The following is a 25,285-nucleotide window of genomic DNA, read 5'->3' on the forward strand; positions in this document are numbered from 1 at the left end:
CTGGCCCGGATTTAATAAGGTATTTGCATGAAAAATCTTCTAAAAAGATGTGCGGATTGGCTCAATTTGGAGCATCTACACTCACCTAAAGAATTATTAGGAACACCTGTTCTATCTCTCATTAATGCAATTATCTAGTCAACCAATCACATGGCAGTTGCTTCAATGCATTTAGGGGGGTGCTCCTGGTCAAGACAATCTCCTGAACTCCAAACTGAATGTCAGAATGGGAAAGAAAGGTGATTTAAGCAATTTTGAGCGTGGCAAGGTTGTTGGTGCCAGACGGGCCGGTCTGAGTATTTCACAATCTGCTCAGTTACTGGGATTTTCACGCACAACCATTTCTAGGGTTTACAAAGAATGGTGTGAAAAGGGAAAAACATCCAGTATGCGGCAGTCCTGTGGGCAAAAATGCCTTGTGGATACTAGAGGTCAGAGGAGAATGGGCCGACTGATTCAAGCTGATAGAAGAGCAACGTTGACTGAAATAACCACTCGTTACAACCGAGGTATGCAGCAAAGCATTTGTGAAGCCACAACATGCACAACCTTGAGGCGGATGGGCTACAACAGCAGAAGACCCCACCGGGTACCACTCATCTCCACTACAAATAGGAAAAAGAGGCTACAATTTGCACGAGCTCACCAAAATTGGACTGTTGAAGACTGGAAAAATGTTGCCTGGTCTGATGAGTCTCGATTTCTGTTGAGACATTCAAATGGTAGAGTCCGAATTTGGCGTAAACAGAATGAGAACATGTATCCATCCTCTGATGGCTACTTCCAGCAGGATAATGCACCATGTCACAAAGCTCGAATAATTTCAAATTGGTTTCTTGAACATGACAATGAGTTCACTGTACTAAAATGGCCCCCAAAGTCACCAGATCTCAACCCAATAGAGCATCTTTGGGATGTGGTGGAACGGGAGCTTCGTGCCCTGGATGTGCATCCCTCAAATCTTCATCAACTGCAAGATGCTATCCTATCAATATGGGCCAACATTTCTAAAGAATGCTATCAGCACCTTGTGGAATCAATGCCACGTAGAATTAAGGCAGTTCTGAAGGCAAAAGGGGGTCCAACACCGTATTAGTATGGTGTTCCTAATAATTCTTTAGGTGAGTGTAGAGTTTCTACACTTTTTCCCCAACATGCTCTACAAGGGGGAAGGGACGCACCTAAGATATACCATTTTGCACAAAGAATGGCACCACAATTCTAGCCTAACAATCTGTCCCAAAGCTAGCCAAACAATAGTTTTTATAAAGTTAGACAAAACGGTCAACCAGTTTTGTCTATATGGATCGGACCAGACTGAACTGGCATTTGAGGGATGTTCAAAGTGGAGAATTGGCCCAAACATTTTTAAATGGTTCCCATAAAATTTGTGGGGTGCCTGGTAAACCCTCCACTCAATTTCTGCTGTTCCTGCCCTCCCCACCAGTCTGTTTACCGCGCTTCACCGTTGACATTGCCGTAGCCAATCACTGGCTACAAAGCTACAGTGTTGAAGCCAGTGATTGGCTGCAGTAGTTATGTGTTGTCGATGTGATTTTTGCACTGCAGCCCTATGAACAAAGGTTGGAGGGGAGGATCCGAAAAGCCACGCTGGAACTTAAGGTGACTCAACAGGTAAGTACTGATTATTTTGGTATTTTATGCCAGTCCACTTTTTCTTAATACCAGGCAACCCATTTTAAAGTATAACTGTCATATATTTTTTTTTGGAGTATTGGATTGTGGTGATTAATATCTCCTTGGTGGCCCTATTTCAACTTTTCACTGTGTATTCAATTACCCCTTAATTCCACAGTTTTGTTCCCTGTACTGCCTACTTTTACCTCTGCTTAAAGAGGACCTTTCACTGATTATTACATTATGAACTAACTATACAGACATATACAGCGGCGCCCGGGGATCTCTCTGCACTTACTATTATCCCCGGGCGCCGCTCCGTTCTCCTGCTATGCCCTCCGGTATCTCCGTTCCCTAAGTTATGGTAGGCGGAGTCTGCCCTTGTTCTTCTGTAGCGCTGGCCAATCGCATTGCAGAGCTCATAGCCTGGGAGAAAAGAACCTCCTAGGCTGTGAGCTCTGCGCTGCGATTGGCCAGCGCTAGAGCAGAACAAGGGCAGACTCCGACTACCATAACTTAGTGACTGGAATCTCCGCCTACTATAAGTGAGCGGAGATACCGGAGGGCATAGCGGGAGAACGGAGCGGCACCCGGGGATAATAATAAGTGCAGTGAGATCCCCGGGCGCCGCTCTACATGTCTGTATAGTTAGTTCATAGGGTAAAAATCGGTGAAAGGTCCTCTTTAAAATAGGGTTGCTAGGCATGGTCCGGAGGATGCAGAAGCAGGCTGCATGCAAGGTCAGATTACTGACAGCCAGGGACTGTAAGTAAATGATTAAAGCCAGGTCCTCCCCAGCAGCTGATAACAGTGCCTGGGCTGTGTGCACTTCTCCCTGTCCCTGCGCTTGGCAGACGCTCCCTCACTCAGCAGAGCTGGAGAATGCAGAGTTGAATCAGCGCAGAGCAGGGAAGGGAGATCTGCCGTCTGCTCAGTGTATAAATGAAAGCAACATGTGGTAAGAGGACCCCTTTGTGCTGCAGGAGATTAACCCTTTGGAGGGGGGGGGCTCTGGTTACTGACACTTTTGGGGGGCTATTGTTACTGGCTAGTAAGGGCAGGCGGGATTAGCCTCAGGGTGAGGGCAGTGGCGGCCATCTTAACTGAATAGTGAAATTGCAGTTTTATACAGACTGGTTGCTAAGGGCTGAATCTTATTAAATATGGGGTAAGTCAGTCTAATAGTAACTGATTCTGGAATATCATGTTATTAGTAACTACATATATGAAAATTGAAATTAGGGTCTAAGTGTGACAGTTATCCTTTAAATGCAGGAATAAAACTGCAAAATTCACCCTCCACACGAAAATGTGTAAATGGAAAAAAAAAAAAAAAAGAGAGCCAAAATAAAAAGTGTCAGTTTTAATAAAATATCCCGCTCATGTATTTTGAGGATAAAAAAAAGCCCGGAAAGTAAATCCTGCTTTGAAAAATTTAAAGTAAAAAAAGATGTTTATTCTTCTAAAGAAAATAAATATTTAGAATTTTGACAGCGTTAAAATGAACCCGGTGTGAGTCAGCGGCAGACGCCGCCTCTGTCGCGCGCTGGGAGATCAAGCTCGCACATCAATCAAACCGCTATTTAAACTGCTGGCAGCCGATGTGAGCGGCCTCCTTCATGGCACCAACTAAATCACAAGACTATATTAAAAATACAGCTCTCTTTTGAAGTTCACCAGCTCTTCGGCATAAATGAAGAGAAGACTGGTAGCTAGGGCAATCTTCAGACGCCAAAGCCTCACCTTCACGGGATCTTAGCAACCGACCTACACTGCAAGCACCTCCTGTAGTCAGAAGAGCCGGAGTGCTTCATATGAGAAGATGCAGTTTAAAGGGGTTGTCTCGCCTCCAAAATTGGTGGCATATTGCTGGAATATGCCACTGTCAGATAGGTCTGGGTCCCACCTCTGACACTCGCACCTACGTCACGAAAAGAGCTCCCAACGTGAACAGGAGAAGACTGCGCATGTGCAGCCGCCCTCCACTCATTTCATGGTTGTGTCGAAAATAGCGAGTGCTGGCTTGGCTAGTTCAGGCAGCTCCATAGCAGTGGAGTGTTGGCCACAGTTGCTTGGTGTGCTCTCCATTCATTTCTATGGGACTTCCAAAAACAGCTGAGCACGACGCTTGGCTATCTTCGGCACGGTCATAAAAATTAATGGAGAGCAAACCAAGAATGCACTGCGCACTCCTGTTTACTTTGGGAGCTCTGGTATAGAGATAGGTGTGGTTCCCAGAGGTGGGACCCGTACCTATCTGACAATGGAGATATATATTAGCAATATGCCACCAATGTTAGAGGTGAGACAACCCCTTTAAGGGTATGTTCTTATGTAGTGGAAAATCTGCAGCGGAATTGCAGGAGAAAAATCCACAGTATATTAAAGAACCAGTAAAGTGGAGGAAAACTGACAAAAGATAAGCCACACGCTGCCGTGGACTTCGCCCTTTGGAAATCATGGGGTAAAATGTGCAGCTATTCCATAGCAAAATCTGCAACAACTGTATGTGTGTATGTTTGTGCGGTTTCATGGCAGATTTCGCTGTGGAATCGTGGCAAAATCTAAAGTGGAAACTCCACTGTAGAAAATCTGCTCCATGGTGGCAATGCAGGGAAAAGAAATATTACTCACCTCAACCTTAATCCTTTGCTTCTGCTGTTCCCAATGCCGCTTTGGTCTCGTCTTAAAACACAGGAAATGGCTGGGAATGGCTGCTCTGCCAATCACTGGCGGAGCGGGGTCACCCTTTGGTGACTGGCTAAGCGGACAGTCCAAGCCATTTCCTGTACTTCGAGCTGGGACCAAAACAGCAGCAGGAGACCAGTGAGGTGAGCAACGAACGCTTCTTTTTCAACCCTTTCTGTTCTCCCTGGAAAACCCTTTTAAGTTTCTTTCAGAAGGTAAATTATAACAGTAATATGACAAGTATTACATTCAGAATGCACAGAAAATTCCCACAAATAAGACCTTTCAGTATCAGTTCCATGAGAAAGTACAGATCACTCTGCAGAGGAAGTGATGAAATCTGGACATTACCGCCATTCCCAAATTCTTGAAGAACATCTTTACATTAAATATTTTTCTGTTAATATCCAACTAACTGTAGATCAATCAAAAAGCAATGCCCCCCGTGTAGTATTCATAGTCTCTTACATACAGGACTTCTCCTAGGAGGGCTCCCTAGCCGCTCACTCTTGTGTCTGTAGGGGGTTGGTAAAGGGAAGTAAACTGTTCCATAAAATGGATGGAACAGTCAGCAGCTAAAACTTGTAGAAAATCTAGTTGTCCTATACATTTTCCCCAAAACTGTAAGTAAGTGAATAGGAGCAGCGCTGCAGTAACCAGCAGACCCCCACTGATCAGCAAGTGATAGCCTACACTTAGAATAGGCCATTATTTAAAGAAGGCTGGAGTCTGGACAACCCCTTTAAGGACTTTATAAGACGTAGCAGGGCATGCATTTACAAAAATTAAACCTACACTGGATAGAAATGTATTTTAAGAAATTAAAGGGGTTTTCCGAGATTGGTAAGGGTCCAACACCCGGGACAGCTGACGATCAACTGTTTGAGAAGGCAACGGCACTCGCAGTAGCACAGCGGCCTTCTCTCGGCTCACCAAGCACAGCGCCGTCCACTGTACACTTCAATGGGGCTGAGCTGCCCTTAGGCCATGTGACTGATCAACATGACGTCAACTGGCCTAGGGAAAGAGGCGAGAAGGTCGCTGCGCTACAGCGAGTGTCGGTGCCTTTTCAAACAGCTGCTCGTCCAGAGTCCCAGGTGTCGGCCCCCTTCCTGATCAGATATCCAGAGGATAGGTCAGTAGTTAAAAAATCTCAGAAAACTCTAAATTTCAAAAGGTTCTTCTGGTTCTAGACCCTTGAAGCCTTGGGGCTAATTACGAGAGGAATCCAGTGAAAGTTAGGAAACTGATGTTGTGTGGACAGGCAGCACAGAACGCCAGTCATTATAATCCCGAGCACACGTACACACATGCACTGAACACACTGCGTCAGACGGACTGCTTAATTACTTCCCAGACCCTTGCAGTACGCGCCACCGCTTTATCCTCTAAGCTGCGTCATAAAATGGAGGTAAAGAACTTTCAGACTTTACGGGATTAGCGTTTACATACCTGCTGATCTCCAAGGAAATGATTTCTCGGTAGAGCTGAAACAAAAAACAAAAAAAAGAAATAGAAAAATAAATTAAAATGAAGACTTAATGAACAGTCAAACTGCTATGTATTGGCTTCATGTGAGCATTGCAGGCATAACTAGTAACCTGGGGACTAAAGTACAGAAAACTAATTCAAGTAAAGGGGTCGTCCTATAATTTTATTTTCATTTTTCAAAGCAGCACCTGGATCTAAAAACTTTTGTAATCGCATGTAATAACGTATTGGAACCACAGAATTACTCAATTTATCTGTATAGCGCCACCTGCTGTTTGTTCTTTTCCTAATTTCTCTGTCCACCTCAGTAACATGGCTGAGGTGGACGTACGTGCACCGTTCTATCCTTCACCTGCCACCAGCTGGATCTAGAGTTAGAGGCTGTGAGGGTTAGGTCTCATGTACACAACCATTTCGGTCCACAAAATATGGAACCTTCTGAGTGCCATCCGAAATTTTACTCAATCCTATCACTGACTATCACCGCAATATGGACAATAATAGGACAGTTTCTATTGACTGCAGAACGGACACACGGATGCGGTTATGATTACAGATGACATCCGTATGCTGCAGTTTTTTTTGTGGAACAGTAGAAAAGAAAGGGTCCGTGGGCAATCTGCAAAAAAAGAAACAGAACGGACACCGATACCAAATATGGTCATGTGAGGGAGACTTTACAGGCAGAGATCTGCATCAGAAAGGACATGCCCCCGAACTGCCAGCCTATAGTACGGTAAATCTAGCAGTGCAGTTGGAGCAATGTATGAGGAGAGAACATGGCGGCTCAGTACTGGTGCCCTGCAGCGCTGGAGCTCTAGGTACGAATCTGACCAAGAACATCTGCATGGAGTTGACAGAAACTCCTCATAAAAGGGGTCGTCTAGTCTGGACCTCAAACCAGGCACAAAAGACTGAGTGGAGCCATTTCTGGAGAGAAAAAAAAAAAGCACCCTGCTTTAAAATTCTAATTATAACTGGGCAACTGCAGGAAATTTGAAGGGGTTTTCCATGATAAGCTACTCTTCTCTATCTGTACAACCCCTGACGTTATACCAATGTAGAGTTTGCAAATTAGCTCTCCTCCAGAAGGAAGAAAGACGTCTCTCTATTGCCACCTAGAGACAGCGACCCAACGTGACTAGGGATTTTAGCTAAACCAGAGTCTCTTCCAAAAGGAAGACACACATTTAGGACACGGCCACAAGGGATTTCTACAGCAGAATTTGCTCCATTTGTTAAAGTAGAAATACTGATGCTCAGGTGTTCTGGATTTTGCTGCAGAATTCACTCATCATTACAAAGGGTGGACTCCACTCAGTACTAACTGACTAAGAAACCTACACTGCAGATTTTATTTTTTGCAGAGTGTGGATGGGATTTCCTACAATCCTATCCACAGTGCTGGGATTGTAAAATCTATGGCTGCAAAACTGCAGCTCATCTGTCTTGTGTGGATTTACCCAAAGAAAGCTGCGTCAGCACCGGAGAGGAAGACGCCCCGATAGAGTAGTCTACAGATTTGGGTTTTCCAGTACTTTGATATTGATGGTCGATCCTCAGGATAGGTCATCAATATCAGATCCGTGGAAGGGGGGATCTGTTTTAGGCAGTTGCTAGTACTGGAAACTATATAGCGCTGTTCGCAAAATGGGAAGTGAGCGGAGGTACTCCAGCACAAAGTGGTTCCGCTCATTGTACAGTTTATGGCACCAGTAGCTGCCCAGTGTTGGAATCCCCATCAATCTGATATGGCTGACCTATGACCTCTCCTGAGGATACGCATTCAGCATCTTAGTACCGGAACAGCCCTTTAAAGCTCGGACACTGACTTGCAGGGCAGCTGCCTACAGGTGGTATTAGAGACACCTTTCTTTCTTCTGGAAGAGAGCTCATTTGCATAGCTTTCCCAGGGAGCACTGCCGGCCTGACTCTCCGCAAGGATAAACCGAACCCCCGAGAACAATCTAAAGTTTACATATGCAGACTGTACTTTAGAAACTACAGTGCCCAGCATGCTACATTTACGTCCATGCTAGTTCCAGCCCAGCAAGAGTGGATGCTGGGAGTTGTAGATTCACCAGAGCCGGAGGTTGCCGATCCCTGGTTTAGCTTATAATTTGTTGATGGGATCTCGGGGGCGCCCTGCTGGATTTTTAAATAGGGGTGGCAGTGGACGTGATCCCCTTTTAAAGGGGTTTTTCAGATTTTTTTTTTCAACTGATGACCTATCCATCAGATCAGCTGTTTGAGTAGGCACCGGCGCTCCCGTGAGGACCGCGGCCTTCTCCCCATTCACTAAGCACAGCGCCGTACATTGTACAGCGGCAGTGCTTGGTATCGCAGCTCCGCTCCATTCACTTCAATGGGGCTGACCTGCGCCTAGGCCCGTGAACGTGACATCACATGACCTAGCCAAAGCTGCAAGAAGGCTGCGGCTGATTGGTGGGGGTTCCATGTGTCGGACCTCTACCGATCAGATACTGATGAACTGTCCAGAGGATAGATTATCTTGGAAAACCCCTTTAATACCTATTTCTCTATATTTCACCCATTTGTAGGTGCTTTAAAAAAAAAAAAAATCAAATAAAAATTTCAGTACTAACTGGTAAAGCTACCCAGTGCACCGACATATATATGCAGTAGATTGCTATGGAAGCCCGTTCATGCACATTTTAAAGGGCCGATACTCTCTATACCGGCAGATGAAAGCCTCCTATTTGCGCTCGGCGCACACAGTGCCCATGACGCGCAAGCCGTTGATGTTCAGCCTTTTAAATCATTGAGCCACAGAACTGAGGCTCCAAGAGGCTAAACATTTACCCCCTCCCCATACAGAACGTCGCCAGCTGCAAAGGAATAAAAGATACTGATCCGTCCATAAAAATTCCAGTCATCGAGAAGTTCCTCGCAGAGATTACACATTAAATCAGGACACAATAGATGTCAGCGCCTGCCGGGCTCGCTCGCTGACATTTGGGCTATTCCTCTGTGTGTAAATGACACCTCCGCAGCCGGGCAGAGATAGGTGGGTGGAGGGAGGAGGACCGCTTTCTTACAAGATTGTTTTAATGGAATTTTCACAAGCTCCAAAGACGTCTTTTAGAACGAGCTGGAATGTATAGGTTTATAGATGACGACTGGGATCATCGTAAAACCCGTCTCATCTCCGATTTCAACAGATGGAGAATGCGCCATAGACCGCCGACCCTCAATACACACTACTAATGCTTCCTTTATTTAAAATGGAATAAGTGATCAAAGAAGGGTTGTGTCATTTGCAAAGTCTTCTTGGAGGATATTCTATAGGCTGAAGAGGATTCCCCCAATGTACAAGGTCAGCTATAAAAGGTCTACCTTGTCTTAGGGCCCGACGTGGACATATTTGCTCTGGCATTTATTTATTTTTTTGCCAGCACCACATAGTGGACAGAGGCAGGTACTGCGGCAATGCTCTCATTGACATCAATGGGAGCAGTCAACTCTTTGTAGTTCCGGCACCGGAGCCACTGCAGAACAGCTGATCGGCAGGGGTGCGGGGTGTAAGACCCCTAGGAGGATAGGCCATCAATATATGGGGAGAGGACAACTCCATTAGGGAGGGGATAGAAACATTATAAATATATTATATTTATATATATATATATATATATATATATATATATATATATATATATATATATATATATATATATACACATACATACACACACACACACACACACACACACAGAGCACCTGGATATGAATACTTTTGTAATTGCATGCAATAAAAATTTAGTATAGCCAGTGAGCTATTTAGGCTACTTTCACATTAGCATTTTCAATTACACTATTGAGATCAGTCATGCCAAAATGCATTCCGTTCCATTTGGTTGCGTCCCCATCGCGGACAGAATAACGCTACAAGCAGCGTTTTTTTTGTCCGCGATGTGGTGCGGAGCAAGATGGCTACGTCCCCATTGACTTACATTGCGGGTCAGGACAGATCCGTTTTCTGTGACACAATAGAAAACCGATCCGTCCCCCATTGACTTTTAATGGTGTTCATGACGGATCCGTCTTGGGTATATAACACAGAATACAACTGGATCCGTTCATGACGGACGCGTGCGGTTGCATTATTGTAACATAAGCGTTCTTGCAGATCCATGACTGATCCGCAAAAAATGCTAGTGTGAAAAGAGCCTTAATAAAATATACCTGTACAGCGCCACCTGCTGTTTGTTCTTCTGCTTATTTCTTGCCCATCTCGCTGAGCCAGTTGCCACCAGCCAGATGTTCTGTTGCAAGCTGTGGCAGTTACAGAGAGAGCTGCGGCAGAAAGGACACGCCCCAGAGCTGAAGCAGAAAGGACACGTCCCAGAGCTGAAGCAGAAAGGACACGCCCCAGAGCTGCCAGGCTGAAGATAATCTAGTAGAGCAATAAATGGAGAGATCTCTGGACCCATGTGAGGTACAGGGCTGGTTCTAGCTTTGTTAGCAAGGTGTCATGTACTATATGATGTCTGTTTTTTATTTTTTACATCAATCATGGCATAACCCCCAAATAAATAAAAAAATGTAATTGAGATGCTGCAGTCAGGTAACTTTGCTCGCCACTCCTCTGTACTGGCATGGCGCACACCTCTGCGCTGGAACGAAGGGCACACTCCTCTACTGCGGCCGCGTCTATTAAATTACCATGTCTGTGTCATGGATTTTGCAGCTCTCTACCTTTCAGTGCGGCGCAGCATCTAAGGTGAGGATTTCAGCTTCACAGATAAGGGCATAAGGGAAATATAAGAACACTGATTGCATTCCTGCCTCTGTTTTCTTACTTACAGGGGCCACAGAAAAGAGGTGACCCCATTTACTGATAATCGCTTGCCTTCCGCATCAATCCTAGTGACAACACTGCTGAAGGAGAAGGTGCCGGCCAGAGCCTCCCACCCTGGGGAAAGAGGAAGGAGAGACGGTTCTTGACCCGCACCTCCTCTATATGGACTTTTAGATAGAATTTTCATGAAAGTTAATTCTTTTTTTTTTTAAAGGGGAAATATTCATTCACTATTTCACACATATTTACTAGTTAGTTATAAGAGCGAGCTGCTGAAACCTCCAGAAATATTTCTACCATAGACTGCAATGGAACAGGGCCCTCGGTAGGAAAACAGCTGCACAGCAATGCAGATAGAAACTGCTTCTTCATAGCAACACTACCAAAAAACTCAACTAGATTATATTTAAAAAAAATAAATCTGAATTTACGGATGCATGATATAACAAATCTATTCACCCTATAAGGCTCCATTCACACATCCGTGGTGTGTTGCGGATCTGCAACACACCCGCCCGGCACCCCTTAAGAAATGCCTATTCTTGTCTGCAGCTGCGGACAAGAATAGGAGATGTTCTATCTTTTGCGGAGCTGCGGACCCGAAGATCGGGGCCGTGCTCCGCTAATGCGGACAGCACACTGTGTGCTGTCCGCATCCATTCCGTCCCCATAGAGAATGAATGGGTCCGCACCCGTTCCGCAAAATTGCGGAACGGATGCGGACCCATTTGCGGACGTGTGAATGGAGCCTAAGAGTCATCTGCCCATAAGGTTTTAGAAGAGGGGAAAAATTATTATTATTTTTTTTCATCAGACCTCAGTTCCGACCCCCGTGTTTTGTTTTGACATGAGGATGTTAAGGAGGAAGGGCTGCCCCTAAAAACGGTAGTAGTTAGAAGGCAACACTTCATCACACCTTAAAGGGGCTATCCAACGTGTAAAACATGCCCCCCAATGCCCAGGCCTGCTGCATCTCCACATTGGGCGAATTAAAACATCCGGCAATGGGGCCTGGGCGGTTTGGGGGGTTAGGGGAGCCAACAGCAGGCCGTAACGGGAATAAGCCTCCCTACCATCACCCCTGTTGCGGTCTGCCATTTTCATCATGTTGAGCCAGGACAGGCAGAGTAGCAGGGACCTGATCAGCGTTAGAACAGCAGCAGATCAGCGAGTATGGCTTCTTTTTTTGGAGCCATCTTAAAGGGAGTCTGTCACCTCCATATGGCCATATGCAGTGCTTACATGGCTCTGTAGCACACCTATACAGGATTGTAACGGTACCTTTGTCTTTAGGAAAAATGACGTTTAATTCATATACAAATGAGCACTCGCAAGTGCCCAGGGGCGGCGTTCAGTGTGTAAGTGCCCAGGGGCGGCGTTCACTGTGTAAGTGCCCAGGGGCGGCGTTCACTGTGTAAGTGCCCAGGGGCGGCGTTCACTGTGTAAGTGCCCAGGGGCGGCGTTCACTGTGTAAGTGCCCAGGGGCGGCGTTCACTGTGTAAGTGCCCAGGGGCGGCGTTCACTGTGTAAGTGCCCAGGGGCGGCGTTCACTGTGTAAGTGCCCAGGGGCGGCGTTCACTGTGTAAGTGCCCAGGGGCGGCGTTCACTGTGTAAGTGCCCAGGGGCGGCGTTCACTGTGTAAGTGCCCAGGGGCGGCGTTCACTGTGTAAGTGCCCAGGGGCGGCGTTCACTGTGTAAGTGCCCAGGGGCGGCGTTCACTGTGTAAGTGCCCAGGGGCGGCGTTCACTGTGTAAGTGCCCAGGGGCGGCGTTCACTGTGTAAGTGCCCAGGGGCGGCGTTCACTGTGTAAGTGCCCAGGGGCGGCGTTCACTGTGTAAGTGCCCAGGGGCGGCGTTCACTGTGTAAGTGCCCAGGGGCGGCGTTCACTGTGTAAGTGCCCAGGGGCGGCGTTCACTGTGTAAGTGCCCAGGGGCGGCGTTCACTGTGTAAGTGCCCAGGGGCGGCGTTCACTGTGTAAGTGCCCAGGGGCGGCGTTCACTGTGTAAGTGCCCAGGGGCGGCGTTCACTGTGTAAGTGCCCAGGGGCGGCGTTCACTGTGTAAGTGCCCAGGGGCGGCGTTCACTGTGTAAGTGCCCAGGGGCGGCGTTCACTGTGTAAGTGCCCAGGGGCGGCGTTCACTGTGTAAGTGCCCAGGGGCGGCGTTCACTGTGTAAGTGCCCAGGGGCGGCGTTCACTGTGTAAGTGCCCAGGGGCGGCGTTCACTGTGTAAGTGCCCAGGGGCGGCGTTCACTGTGTAAGTGCCCAGGGGCGGCGTTCACTGTGTAAGTGCCCAGGGGCGGCGTTCACTGTGTAAGTGCCCAGGGGCGGCGTTCACTGTGTAAGTGCCCAGGGGCGGCGTTCACTGTGTAAGTGCCCAGGGGCGGCGTTCACTGTGTAAGTGCCCAGGGGCGGCGTTCACTGTGTAAGTGCCCAGGGGCGGCGTTCACTGTGTAAGTGCCCAGGGGCGGCGTTCACTGTGTAAGTGCCCAGGGGCGGCGTTCACTGTGTAAGTGCCCAGGGGCGGCGTTCACTGTGTAAGTGCCCAGGGGCGGCGTTCACTGTGTAAGTGCCCAGGGGCGGCGTTCACTGTGTAAGTGCCCAGGGGCGGCGTTCACTGTGTAAGTGCCCAGGGGCGGCGTTCACTGTGTAAGTGCCCAGGGGCGGCGTTCACTGTGTAAGTGCCCAGGGGCGGCGTTCACTGTGTAAGTGCCCAGGGGCGGCGTTCACTGTGTAAGTGCCCAGGGGCGGCGTTCACTGTGTAAGTGCCCAGGGGCGGCGTTCACTGTGTAAGTGCCCAGGGGCGGCGTTCACTGTGTAAGTGCCCAGGGGCGGCGTTCACTGTGTAAGTGCCCAGGGGCGGCGTTCACTGTGTAAGTGCCCAGGGGCGGCGTTCACTGTGTAAGTGCCCAGGGGCGGCGTTCACTGTGTAAGTGCCCAGGGGCGGCGTTCACTGTGTAAGTGCCCAGGGGCGGCGTTCACTGTGTAAGTGCCCAGGGGCGGCGTTCACTGTGTAAGTGCCCAGGGGCGGCGTTCACTGTGTAAGTGCCCAGGGGCGGCGTTCACTGTGTAAGTGCCCAGGGGCGGCGTTCACTGTGTAAGTGCCCAGGGGCGGCGTTCACTGTGTAAGTGCCCAGGGGCGGCGTTCACTGTGTAAGTGCCCAGGGGCGGCGTTCACTGTGTAAGTGCCCAGGGGCGGCGTTCACTGTGTAAGTGCCCAGGGGCGGCGTTCACTGTGTAAGTGCCCAGGGGCGGCGTTCACTGTGTAAGTGCCCAGGGGCGGCGTTCACTGTGTAAGTGCCCAGGGGCGGCGTTCACTGTGTAAGTGCCCAGGGGCGGCGTTCACTGTGTAAGTGCCCAGGGGCGGCGTTCACTGTGTAAGTGCCCAGGGGCGGCGTTCACTGTGTAAGTGCCCAGGGGCGGCGTTCACTGTGTAAGTGCCCAGGGGCGGCGTTCACTGTGTAAGTGCCCAGGGGCGGCGTTCACTGTGTAAGTGCCCAGGGGCGGCGTTCACTGTGTAAGTGCCCAGGGGCGGCGTTCACTGTGTAAGTGCCCAGGGGCGGCGTTCACTGTGTAAGTGCCCAGGGGCGGCGTTCACTGTGTAAGTGCCCAGGGGCGGCGTTCACTGTGTAAGTGCCCAGGGGCGGCGTTCACTGTGTAAGTGCCCAGGGGCGGCGTTCACTGTGTAAGTGCCCAGGGGCGGCGTTCACTGTGTAAGTGCCCAGGCTGCTCTGCCTTCTTTTCACTTTACTCCTCCCCAGTCTCTGCCTTTGCCCGCCCTCCAAGTCCGGACCTATCGATGAGGCAAGAGACTTGGAGGGCGGGCAAAGGCAGAGACTGGGGAGGAGTAAAGTGAAAAGAAGGCAGAGCAGCCTGGGCACCTACACACTGAACGCCGCCCCTGGGCACTTACACAGTGAACGCCGCTCCTGGGCACTTACACAGTGAACGCCGCTCCTGGGCACTTACACAGTGAACGCCGCTCCTGGGCACTTACACAGTGAACGCCGCTCCTGGGCACTTACACAGTGAACGCCGCTCCTGGGCACTTGCGAGTGCTCATTTGCATATGAATTAAACTTCGTTTTTCCTAAAGACAAAGACAAAGGTACCGTTACAATCCTGTATAGCTGTGCTACAGAGCCATGTAAGCACTGCATATGGCCATATGGAGGTGACAGACTCCCTTTAACGACTATGGGTGCAAAGTACATTCCTACCAACCCCTTAGGGTCCATTCACACATCCGTCTGTGTTTTGCGGATACACGGATCCGCAAAACACGGACAGCGGCAATCTGCGTTCCGCATTTTGTGGACCGCACATCGCCGGCACTAAGAATATGCCTATTCTTGTCCGCTATTGCGGACAAGAATAGGACATGTTCTATTTTTTTCAGGATCGGAATTGCGGACCCGGAAGTGCGGGTCCGCAATTCCAGATCGGGGCCGCACATCGTGCGGCCCCATAGAAATGTTTCGGTCCGCAATTCCGTTCCGCAAACTGCGGAAAGGAATTGCGGATGTGTGAATGGAGCCTTAATATATATGTCTATAAGCCCCCATGCACACGACCATATCCATTTTGTGGGCTGCAACACACAGATAAAGGCCGTGTGCATATTCCATCCGTAAAACAGACAAGAAGAGGACATGTTCTACCTTTTTTGCATAACGGTGAAACGGACATACAGATGCGGACAGCACATGGAGCCTTATAGTGGTGATTCCTACTACAGAACAGGGCGGTATCCCTAATGTAGTAAAGAGGCTCCATCTGATTAGCACTGAAGCATCAAACCCCTTCCAGCCATAGGACAGATTAAAGATCATGACGCTGAGAGGACACATAATGGCCCCAGGAGAGTCAATTCTGAAAGAGAGCGGCGCGCATCATCTACTGAAGTCGATTCTTCCACTTCTGTAGCAGAAATACCAAGGCAAAAGAAGATGACGAAGCGGAAGAACCAAAGCTGAGGTTTCACCATGGGAATTTATCGCATGAGTAAAACGCGCCTGGGCTCTACGTAAGCCTCTGGAACGGTTTCATATTGTGGCAGGGAACCAGACAGAATCGGCCATTCCACAATATCCTTTCCGCAAGTTCTGAACACAGAGATTAATATCTCCTACAATTCTATAAAGAAAAATAGATTTTTCTCCTTCCCCCCCGCCGGCTGTAACTGAAAGCTAGTTATTCCAGATGATGTGACAATCACGGAGATCAGTCAGCTTCCCAATCTCAGATTTGCAGCACATTTGTAGGACTCCCGAGGACGGTTTTGCGTTCTGTAAGATCTGTCACAAAGAGGAGTGCCTGGGTTTCTTTTATCAAAATTAAAGCTGGCCATACCAGATGCATGTCCTTCAAACCAACCAGTATCAGTGTAGCCCGCTAACCTCCTAATGTGTATAGGGGGATAAAAATGATTGGGCATATTGGATTTCAACTGCCCAATAATTTTTTTTCTGGGAGATAAGCCACTGCCAGAAGCTTCATCCTCCTCTTCCTACAGGGAACACATGCTTGCCCGGCTGAGCATACAAGGGGATCGGGCGTGACATCTGCCAGCCGAATAAGCGTTCGACCAACAGTCATCTTATGTGTATGGTGGGCTTAACAGTAAAACGGTCCATAACAACCAATCACACCTTAGCTTTAATTTTTCCAAAGTACTCTTCTAGAAGTCTGGTGTAGACCACGTATTTGTGTTCTTAGGGTTCTTTTCTGCTACTCAGAGTACAAACTGGAAGACCGCTGGTCTATTTTGCCTAGAACACCGTTTAGGTCTTAAGTTACATATTACAGACCTGAGAGCTGGTCATGATCGGTCAAATGAAGACATGGTCAAAAAAAGAGCCAGGAAATGTCCACTCAGCCAACCAGTGGATATTAGTTCCATTCCTCCATTAACAGCACAAAGCACTTGACAGAATAGAGAGGGGGCAGACGGGTGGTTTGATAAGCAGCTAGCAGGCAACTATGGTGACCAATGGTCTATGGGATTGGAGAGGCAAAATCCATCCTGTCAGGTCCTTCTCTGTGCCAACTGCAGCCTTTGACCAAGGGTCACACAAGGCCCTATGTTAGCCTGCCAGCACATTTTGCATAAATTATCATGATTCTGTCTGGAGTTTAGACAAAATCAAATAAGGAAATTGAAAGTTTTCGGCTCATGACTTAAAGCGCCACTGAACTTTCAACAAATTTTGCATTAACCAGTAGTACAATGTGTGTACATGAGTAATAACACTATGTATGACTACTATATCCCAAGCTGAATATCTAGTTTGCAGGTCTCCAGACATGGTGGTTTGAGACTAGCCGACATCCATTGCACACAGAAAGTAGATGAGAATTTCCTTCCTAACTGTCCCACAGTCAGTCAGAAGAAGCACCAGGATAATGGAGAACATTACCGAGAAGTACTGACCTGTATTTTTCTAAATGAAGTACTTGTGCTGAGCTGTAACCTTCCTATGTGGCTGTGCAGTTTCCGTTTGTCAGTGGGTCTTCTTAGATCCTGCTCACTCCTCCCCCCTCCCCTCTCCATAGGTTTGCATTGCCATGTGTAATATGATCCTCCTGCAGAGGTGATCTGTTCAGGATGGGAATAGGGCATTTTTCAAAGTGGAAAGCAATTAGTGTGGGCGTGGGGATTTATGCAAAAAACTTTGTGAAAAGTTAGCAATCATTTACATGGGCCGGCCTTTATCAGGAAGGGACTGTTCCTTCCAGGTAATAGTCTGCTTGTCAGTGGAGGTGAAGAGCTGAATTTAAATGATGCAATCTTCTCCACTATATGGATATATACAAAAATTTTACTGTATATCTCAGGGCTCATGCACACGAGCATGTGTGCCCTCTGCTGCGGTCCGCAACGCACGGGAAACGTCCGTGTGCCCGGATGTGTTAAACAGTCCAGATGGCAACTTAGTGCAGTAATTTTATGCTTTATCCACAATGTGAACTCTGAGCGTCTGATAAAAAGTTCCTATGCTGTCACCCACGGGACAAAGTTATCCCAGAGGTGCATCTAGGAAATAATGAATTGTGAACAGGGAAGGCGCTGAACCAGTGTAGCACATCTGGTTCACAGCACCGCTGCCTCTGATGCGTCTCAAGACCCGCCGTAAAGTGCCCAGCGACAGATGTTTCTTGCTCAATGTCATTTTTGCCTCCTCATTTTTATTACGAAGCAAAGGAAACGGGGATTATAATAAAGCAACTTTAATTAAACAAATGCAATATTAATGAAGGGTCCGGCGATGTGACAAGATGATGAGCAGCAACAGTGAAGTATTCCGATTGTAAGCTTTAACATGTTTCGTTCATTTAAAGTGAATGTGACATCAGAAAATGGCCTATTGTTTAAATCAAGTTTTTATGTCCCCAAAATCATGCATATTTCACGCTGGCCACCGGGGTCTAAAATATGTTAAGAATTCCTGTCTTTTGAGAGCAGCTACATGAGCCATAGACACAATGGTCAGGAGAGGACCTCATTGACTTCTATGGGAGAGTTTTCTAGGCATGCTCTGTGACCTGTGCAGGGAGGGGGAGTAGATAAGCTGTGATATCACCCACTGTCAATGGTGGATCCAGTATTATCTATGCATCTATTATCTACTGGAGACTGTTCCATATGAGCCCAAGTAGCCCACTGTCTCTGTGCCTATGTGCAATGTGCTGGTCCCAAGTACATCAGTCTGTCTATAATACTACTTTTTGAGGTAACAGGCAGCTCTCAGCAATGGGTTGTGTACTAGGTATCTGTCTTTGACCGACTTTGCTGTAATTTCTGAGTAAGATGAGGAGAAAGGTATGCTTCTAACGCTTTCATCAGCATCTCTCACGAAAAGATTTTAACCCAACAATCCCCTTCTGTTTGTTACTCGAGAAGCCCCTTCCATTTTATTCTTGAGTCGTTAGGCCTCCATACTTGCTTCCAGCTCTGTACAAGGAATGACTAATGTTAATAATAAAGAAATGGTTTGGGTGGAAACCGAGCACACGATTATCACTCTACTAATCATCAATTCTCTGCACTGGATGAGCTCTTGCCGAGCCATTCAGCTATGAGCAAAATGGCCATTTTACAGCGTGCTAGTTAAGGCTTCACGGTGACCAGCTTAGGAACCGCTGCTTAATAATCGCAGGGACTTCAGGAGGGTTTAATTTTCTGAAACAAATTGCAGACACGCAATGATTGCATCTCCATCAGTTGGTCTGATCTTGCAGCCTTCTGCAATAATATAAGAAAAGGTGAGTACTTTAAGTCTACCTCCAGTTTTAAAAAATGACTATAGGTGAATATAATAAACTTTGTAATATATCTTATTAAAAGAATGATGCTTCTTCCTGGGCTGCTCAGGCTGATTTCCTCCTCTTTCCATGCACACAGCCTCTTAGCTCTATTAGCACTCTGTCTCTAGCCTCACACAAAAAAGTGTACTGAGAGGAGGAGGAGGGATAAGAAGGCTGCTAGTAAGTGATGTATTACTTAACTCTTTTGACTCAACTATATCTAAGAAGATAAAGCTCAGAGTGGAGTGTAGCAGAGCTAAGAAACTGCAGTTTGGGCGTCTCTCATCCAGTAGCCTCCAAAGCAGGAAAGAGCAAAGAATCCTGATAGAAGCATTTTTTCTTTAATATGATATATTACACAGTTTCTTATAGTCACTTGCATTATTCATTTATGGAAAGTTGTTTTATAACTGGAGGTATTGGACTCTGTCCTCTTCGACCTTCCCCTAGCTTAACAAATATTTTTATGCTTCAGGTCATTTGCAGTAACAGGCTGTGTGCTGCATGCTAATGCACCCCTGGACTCAACACTCCGACCTCCAGTGGTGCCACTAAACTAGACTAAGATTATTATAGAAACCTATAATTATTGAACTCCCGTTTAAGGCTACTTTCACACCTGCACAGACGGATCCGCACCTATAATGCAAACGCTTAGATCCGTTCAGAACGGATCCGTTTGCATTACCATGAACAAAAAAAAAAAAAAAAAAAAATTTTTTTTTTTTTTGTTCATGATAATGCAAACGGATCCGTTTTGACTTTACATTGAAAGTCAATGGGGGACGGATCCGTTTGAAAATTGAGCCATATTGTGTCAACTTCAAACAGATCCGTCCCCATTGACTTACATTGTAAGTCTGGACGGATCCGTTTGCCTCCGCACGGCCAGGCGGACACCTGAACGCTGCAAGCTGCGTTCAGGTGTCCGCCTGCTGAGCGGAGCGGAGGACAAACTGTGCCAAACTGATGCATTCTGAGCGGATCCGTTCGGGGCCGCTTGTGAGAGCCTTCAAACGGAACTCACAAGCGGAGCCCCGAACGCTAGTGTGAAAGTAGCCTTAGTTGGACCATGGAAGTCTGTGTATTGCAGCCACCTGAATGCAGCTTGGGAAGTCAACATAGCAGTGTTTACTTTCTGGGGACCTGGAATTGTGGACAATTTCTGCTCCTTTAGGCAGCTTTAACCATATGTTATATTTGATTCAAAAAAGGAACCTTTTATAGTGCAAGGGTCCCTTTAAATAAAATATACATACTTAGGGCTCGTCCACACGTAAAGAATTGCGTAAGATTTCCCGGTTGTAAACTTTGCATCAGATTAAAATACCAAAGTGAATGAGGTTGGTAGAAATCCATCGATATGCTGTGGAAATCCTGTGTGGAAATTGAGTGGATTATTTAACCCGCCACATGACAATTTCTGTTGCAAATTTTCCCCACTGGAGCGGTGAAAAATAAATCCGCACTGCTTTACGAGAGCAAATGTGCATCAAAAGCGGCATGATTTGATCTGGATTTCCTTTGAAGAACTGCGTATGATGTGGAAAAAAATCCGAAGTAAGTCGGTTCCTTGTGGATGTACCCTTACACAGCAGTCGGAGGCTTGAAACGGAGAATCGGCTGTCACCGAGCAGAAAATGTTATTCCACTGCAACATCGGGAAAAATCTACATAAACTGCACAAAAATTACCATGAAGTTAGAACAAAACTATTGTATACCGCCGAGGGCCGTGCGTCGATGAAAATTAGAATAAATGCAAAATTGTGATGATCCGTTACATTTAAACACTTCAGACATTAGGCACATTCGTGAGGCCATTATAGTATATTTCACAAACTGCACCGCAATGTCTGTTCTCGCGCATCCACCGAAACATCAAGCGCAGAGCATACAATGCAATGCTTATCTCCACCTGGGATCTCACAAGTAAATCAGAGATAATAGGAGACTGCAAAACTCAGATTGGATCAAAAAAAAAAAAAAAAAGCCGGCACGCCGATGGTTCCTCGACAAAGTAAATGGAGCCTATTAATGACGTTAAGCCCGTCCGCGCACAATGGTTCTGTACCGTGGCCAATGAAGCTAACAGGAAAATGGGAGTCAAATTTGCCGCAATATGAATAATGAACTGTAACAAAGCTAATTCAGCATGTGATAAACTGACTGGCCGTCCTCGTTGCGGCCAGACTCGTAAAACCATTTGTGGCTGTGAATTTCATACGCCTTGCTTCTGCACATCGAGAAGTAATGGATATCGAGCTACAGTGTAAGCAGGACAATCTGCCGCCACTCAAAATATAATCAACTCCACAACAAACACATAGTATAAAAGATTGTAAAATACCCGTACAGAACCTCTAGGTCGGGGCCGTGTGACAACAAGTGGGGGGCCGACTGCTGGGACCCCAACACATTATTACAATGGAGAGGCTCAGCCGACTGCCCTCTTGTTCAGATGCTGGGCATCATTCTGCCCCTCAGGTCCATTTAAAGGGTTATTCAGGTTAGATTGAGGTATCCCCTATCCACAGGGTTGCATGTGCGTGCGGCTGCTCCATTAAAGAGGACCTTTCACCGATTCTTACCCTATGAACTAACTATACATACATGTACAGCAGCGCCCGGGGATCTCTCTGCACTTACTATTATCCCCGGGCGCCGCTCCGTTCTCCCCTCCGGTATCTCCGCTCACTAAGTTATAGTAGGCGGAGATTCCAGTCCCTAAGTTATGGTAGGCGGAGTCTGCTCTAGCGCTGGCCAATCGCAGCGCAGAGCTCACAGCCTGGGAGGTTATTTTCTCCCAAGCTGTGAGCTCTGCAATGCGATTGGCCAGCGCTAGAGCAGACTCCGCCTACCATAACTTAGGGAACGGAGATACCGGAGGGCATAGCAGGAGACCGGAGCGGCGCCCGGGGATAATAGTAAGTGCAGTGAGATCCCCGGGCGCCGCTCCACATGTCTGTATAGTTAGTTCATAGGGTAAGAATCGGTGAAAGGTCCTCTTTAATCTCTATGGGAGTTCCGGAGATAGCCGAGTACAAAGCTCCACTATCTCCGGACTTCCCTTTGAAAATGAATGGAACGGCCGTATGCATGCTCAACCGGGCTCTTTATTCATTTCAGTGGGGCTGCAGGGGGTACGGGGCCCCGTGCTCGGTTGGGCCCCAACCCCAACCGATCCAATAGTTATTGTAGTTATCCCCTATCATGTGGATAGGGAATAACATTCTAACCAGTGAGTGAATCCAGTAAGTGAATTTATACGATTGCAGTCCCAACAGTCAGACATTGAACGTTATTTTTGTTTTCTTTTAACTAAATAGTCAAAAATTTCTGGGTTCATTTATTAAGTCCATGGTTTTAGATGCCGGTCTTAATAATCCTGTGCTGGCGCTTGATGCGCCCGTTATGTAGAGGCGCTGGCCTCTATATAACTTAGGAGCATTCACCGCCGGCATACAACAGCCTTAAATCTACGCCGGACCCCCCCCCCCCCCCCCCCGCCGGTGCACAGTTAGATCAGGTGTACAAAATGATAAATGAGATGGGCAGGCCGGCCTTCTTCCCCGCCACGTCCCTTTTTTTTTCTTTCTTTTTTTAGAATTGGTGTATGTGGCGACAAAATCTGCGTCAAATATATGTTTGTTAATTTCTTAATATAAACAAAAAAGGAGAACAATGTGATTGAGCGGAGATTGACAAAGCATTATCTGCTAGTAGTGCTTGTTCAATGGTCACACAACCAAGGTGGTGGGCTCTGCAGCATCAAGTGTATGACGAGGCAGGGGTACATTAATACTGGGCGGCATCTCCCCTTGCTGCGATACTGCTGGTCACCCTGGCATGGTGCGCTCTTACAGATGCTGGATATGCTCCTGTGTTAGGTCATTTGAACATTTTTCAACTTGGAGCCATAGTTCAGCCGAGGGGGTTTCTGGGTGATGTGCACAGGAGGTCTATCGCCCCATACACTACCAGACATTCTTGATGTCGGTGAGATCTGGTGATAGAGCCGGTCAGGGGGTCTGCTGGAGACCCTGAATGGCAGTGTGTGTGGATGGGTGTCATCTTGTTGGAACACCACATCTCCTAACAGAGTCAAAAAAGGCAGTAGTTACTGGTTCCATGATGTCCTGGACATACCGAAGGTTGGCCAATGTTCCACGAATACAAGACGGGAATAACCATAGCAGCTAATGGCATCTCACCCCATGACACCTGGTGTTGGCCTTGTGGGTCTCCGCACTATGCATGATGAAAGCATGGGCTCTCCAGCCGCTCTGTGGTGCGGCCATCGTTACCACCTGCTTTCATCACTCAACACTACTATCTAACACTGCTAGCTATTGATGGCCACATTAAAGAGGGCTGGAGATCGCCAAATGGACAAAGGATGCTGGAATGGGATGGTGGGAGAGTAAGATATTTTTATTTGGTACCACATGCTCCAGGGCCATAATCCTGGAAAACTTCTTTCAGCATAGTGGTCAGAAGGGGTTAAAAACAACAAAAATCATTATGAATCTCCACTAATCTCCCCATCCCCCCTTCCCATTATGATCCCCACTCACAATGCTGGTAATTAGAGACGAGCGAATTTCTGCTTATGAAATTTGTTCACACTTCGTTTGTTGGTGAAAGGTGAATTGCGTTATGGATTCCCTTACCACGGACCATAACGCAATTCTATGGCGGAACGCATAACGGAATGCCTTTAGAGGCATTCCGTCATAATAGAAGTCTATCTGCTGCAAAACAGATCTGTCCCATTTCCGTTATGCACGGGAGGACTCCATAACGGAAACGGGATGCATTCAGTCATAGAATTGCGTTATGGTCCGTGGTAACGGAATCCATAACGCAATTCACCTTTTACCAACAAACGAAATGTGAACGAACTTCAAAATATGACATTCGCTCATCTCTACTGGTAATGCCAGGAAAGGCCTGCTGAGCCAATCAGTGGTGCTGCGCCAACCAAGACGTGGTGAGTGGGCTTATGTATTTTGATCAAAATCTATACAAGGCAGGCACCTCGCATACAGTTTACAGATTCTGGCGCTGTATACAATCAATTATGCGGAGAAGCAGTAGATCAATGCATGGCATGTGGATGTGAGATCCGTGATTTCTCTCTTTGTGTGCGTTTTCCATCTCGCCGCGTTGGGCAGGATGGTGCCTGCAGCGTCAGTGGGATTAGCAGCGGCAGCAATTGTATCTGAAAGGCTTCACATGCCATTTGTTGAGTTATCGCTATTAACTTTGTTCTCTTTCACAAGAACGTTACCTCGAGGCATCGCCGACGGCCGCGCTTCACAAAAGCCGAGCTGTGTTTGCAGTTCATTCCATGTCTGGCAGATATTTATGGTTTTGGGGACACAGAAATAAGTGTGAATTACTCTTATATTAGTTTATAGAGTTAGCACAGAGGTGGCAATGGGGACATTAAGCTGATACGTGGCATGTGTTTGGAGCGAGATGCGAATCCGCGCTGATATCAGACAACTGCATAACAAGCTAGTGTGTGACTATTAGAAGAAGGTGTTCTGATAACACTGCGCTTCATAGACATAACACGGGCCGACATAAGATTGTCCGTGTTTTCTGCTATTTTCTGGCAATGGCGAGAAAAATCTTGAAATCCCTGAACCCCTGTAAGATTATGATCCGATCATTCCAACATGTACATGGGGCAAGTTTGCATTGGGCCTCGTTCACATCTCCGCTATGAGATCCGGCCGCCTACTGGATCCTCTACTTCACCGCTGGATCCCCAATGACTGCAACGAGGTCTGGTGGTGATCCAGCCGCACAAAAACCATTGCATGAGAGCCGGCATTTGCGCTGGATCAGGCAGCTAAACGGAGATGTGAATGTGGCGTTAGGCCTCTGGATCACCCGCTGACCATCAGAACGAATGAGGAAGAGCTGCAAGGTGGAGGTGCGCATGGGCACACATTAAAGGGGTAACTCAAAAAGGTTGGACCACAAACAAGGACTTCAAAGTACAGGGCTCAGCTTCCTCGGCAGTCCCCATGGACAGAGAATGAAACAGAGGTCATGCATGGGCTTGAGATTGGTGAAGACCCTATCACACAGGGCTCCAGCGACCATACATTATCACCTATCTTCTGAAGAGGGGCATGAATGTTGTTCTTGGGCCAAACCCTTTCATGGCTGAGATTAGAAGAGCCTGCCAAGCTGCAGCCAGGGTAGACGGGCTGTTTTGGTAAGTGCAAGAGTCCCTTTGTCATAAGGATTGGTGAGGGTCTAAGAGTGTCAAACTCCCATCGATCCAACATTGATGACCTATCCCAAGTCTTTGAAAAAGCCCTTTAAA

The 25,285-nt window shown here is 47.4% G+C and overlaps 1 protein-coding gene across 7 annotated transcripts in view; it reads right to left on the reverse strand.

Moving 5' to 3' along the window:
• The window catches only part of PKP4 (plakophilin 4), a 241,878-nt gene that overhangs the window by 84,575 nt on the left and 132,018 nt on the right, over positions 1–25,285 (reverse strand). For all 7 annotated transcript variants that reach the window (XM_040440787.1, XM_040440790.1, XM_040440786.1 and 4 more), the window contains one exon: positions 5,779–5,813. In XM_040440787.1, the coding sequence (XP_040296721.1) occupies positions 5,779–5,813 (35 nt within the window). The remainder of the gene's footprint in view (positions 1–5,778; positions 5,814–25,285) is intronic.

This window comes from Bufo bufo, chromosome 7, assembly GCF_905171765.1.
Source record: "Bufo bufo chromosome 7, aBufBuf1.1, whole genome shotgun sequence".
Lineage (NCBI taxonomy): Eukaryota > Metazoa > Chordata > Amphibia > Anura > Bufonidae > Bufo > Bufo bufo.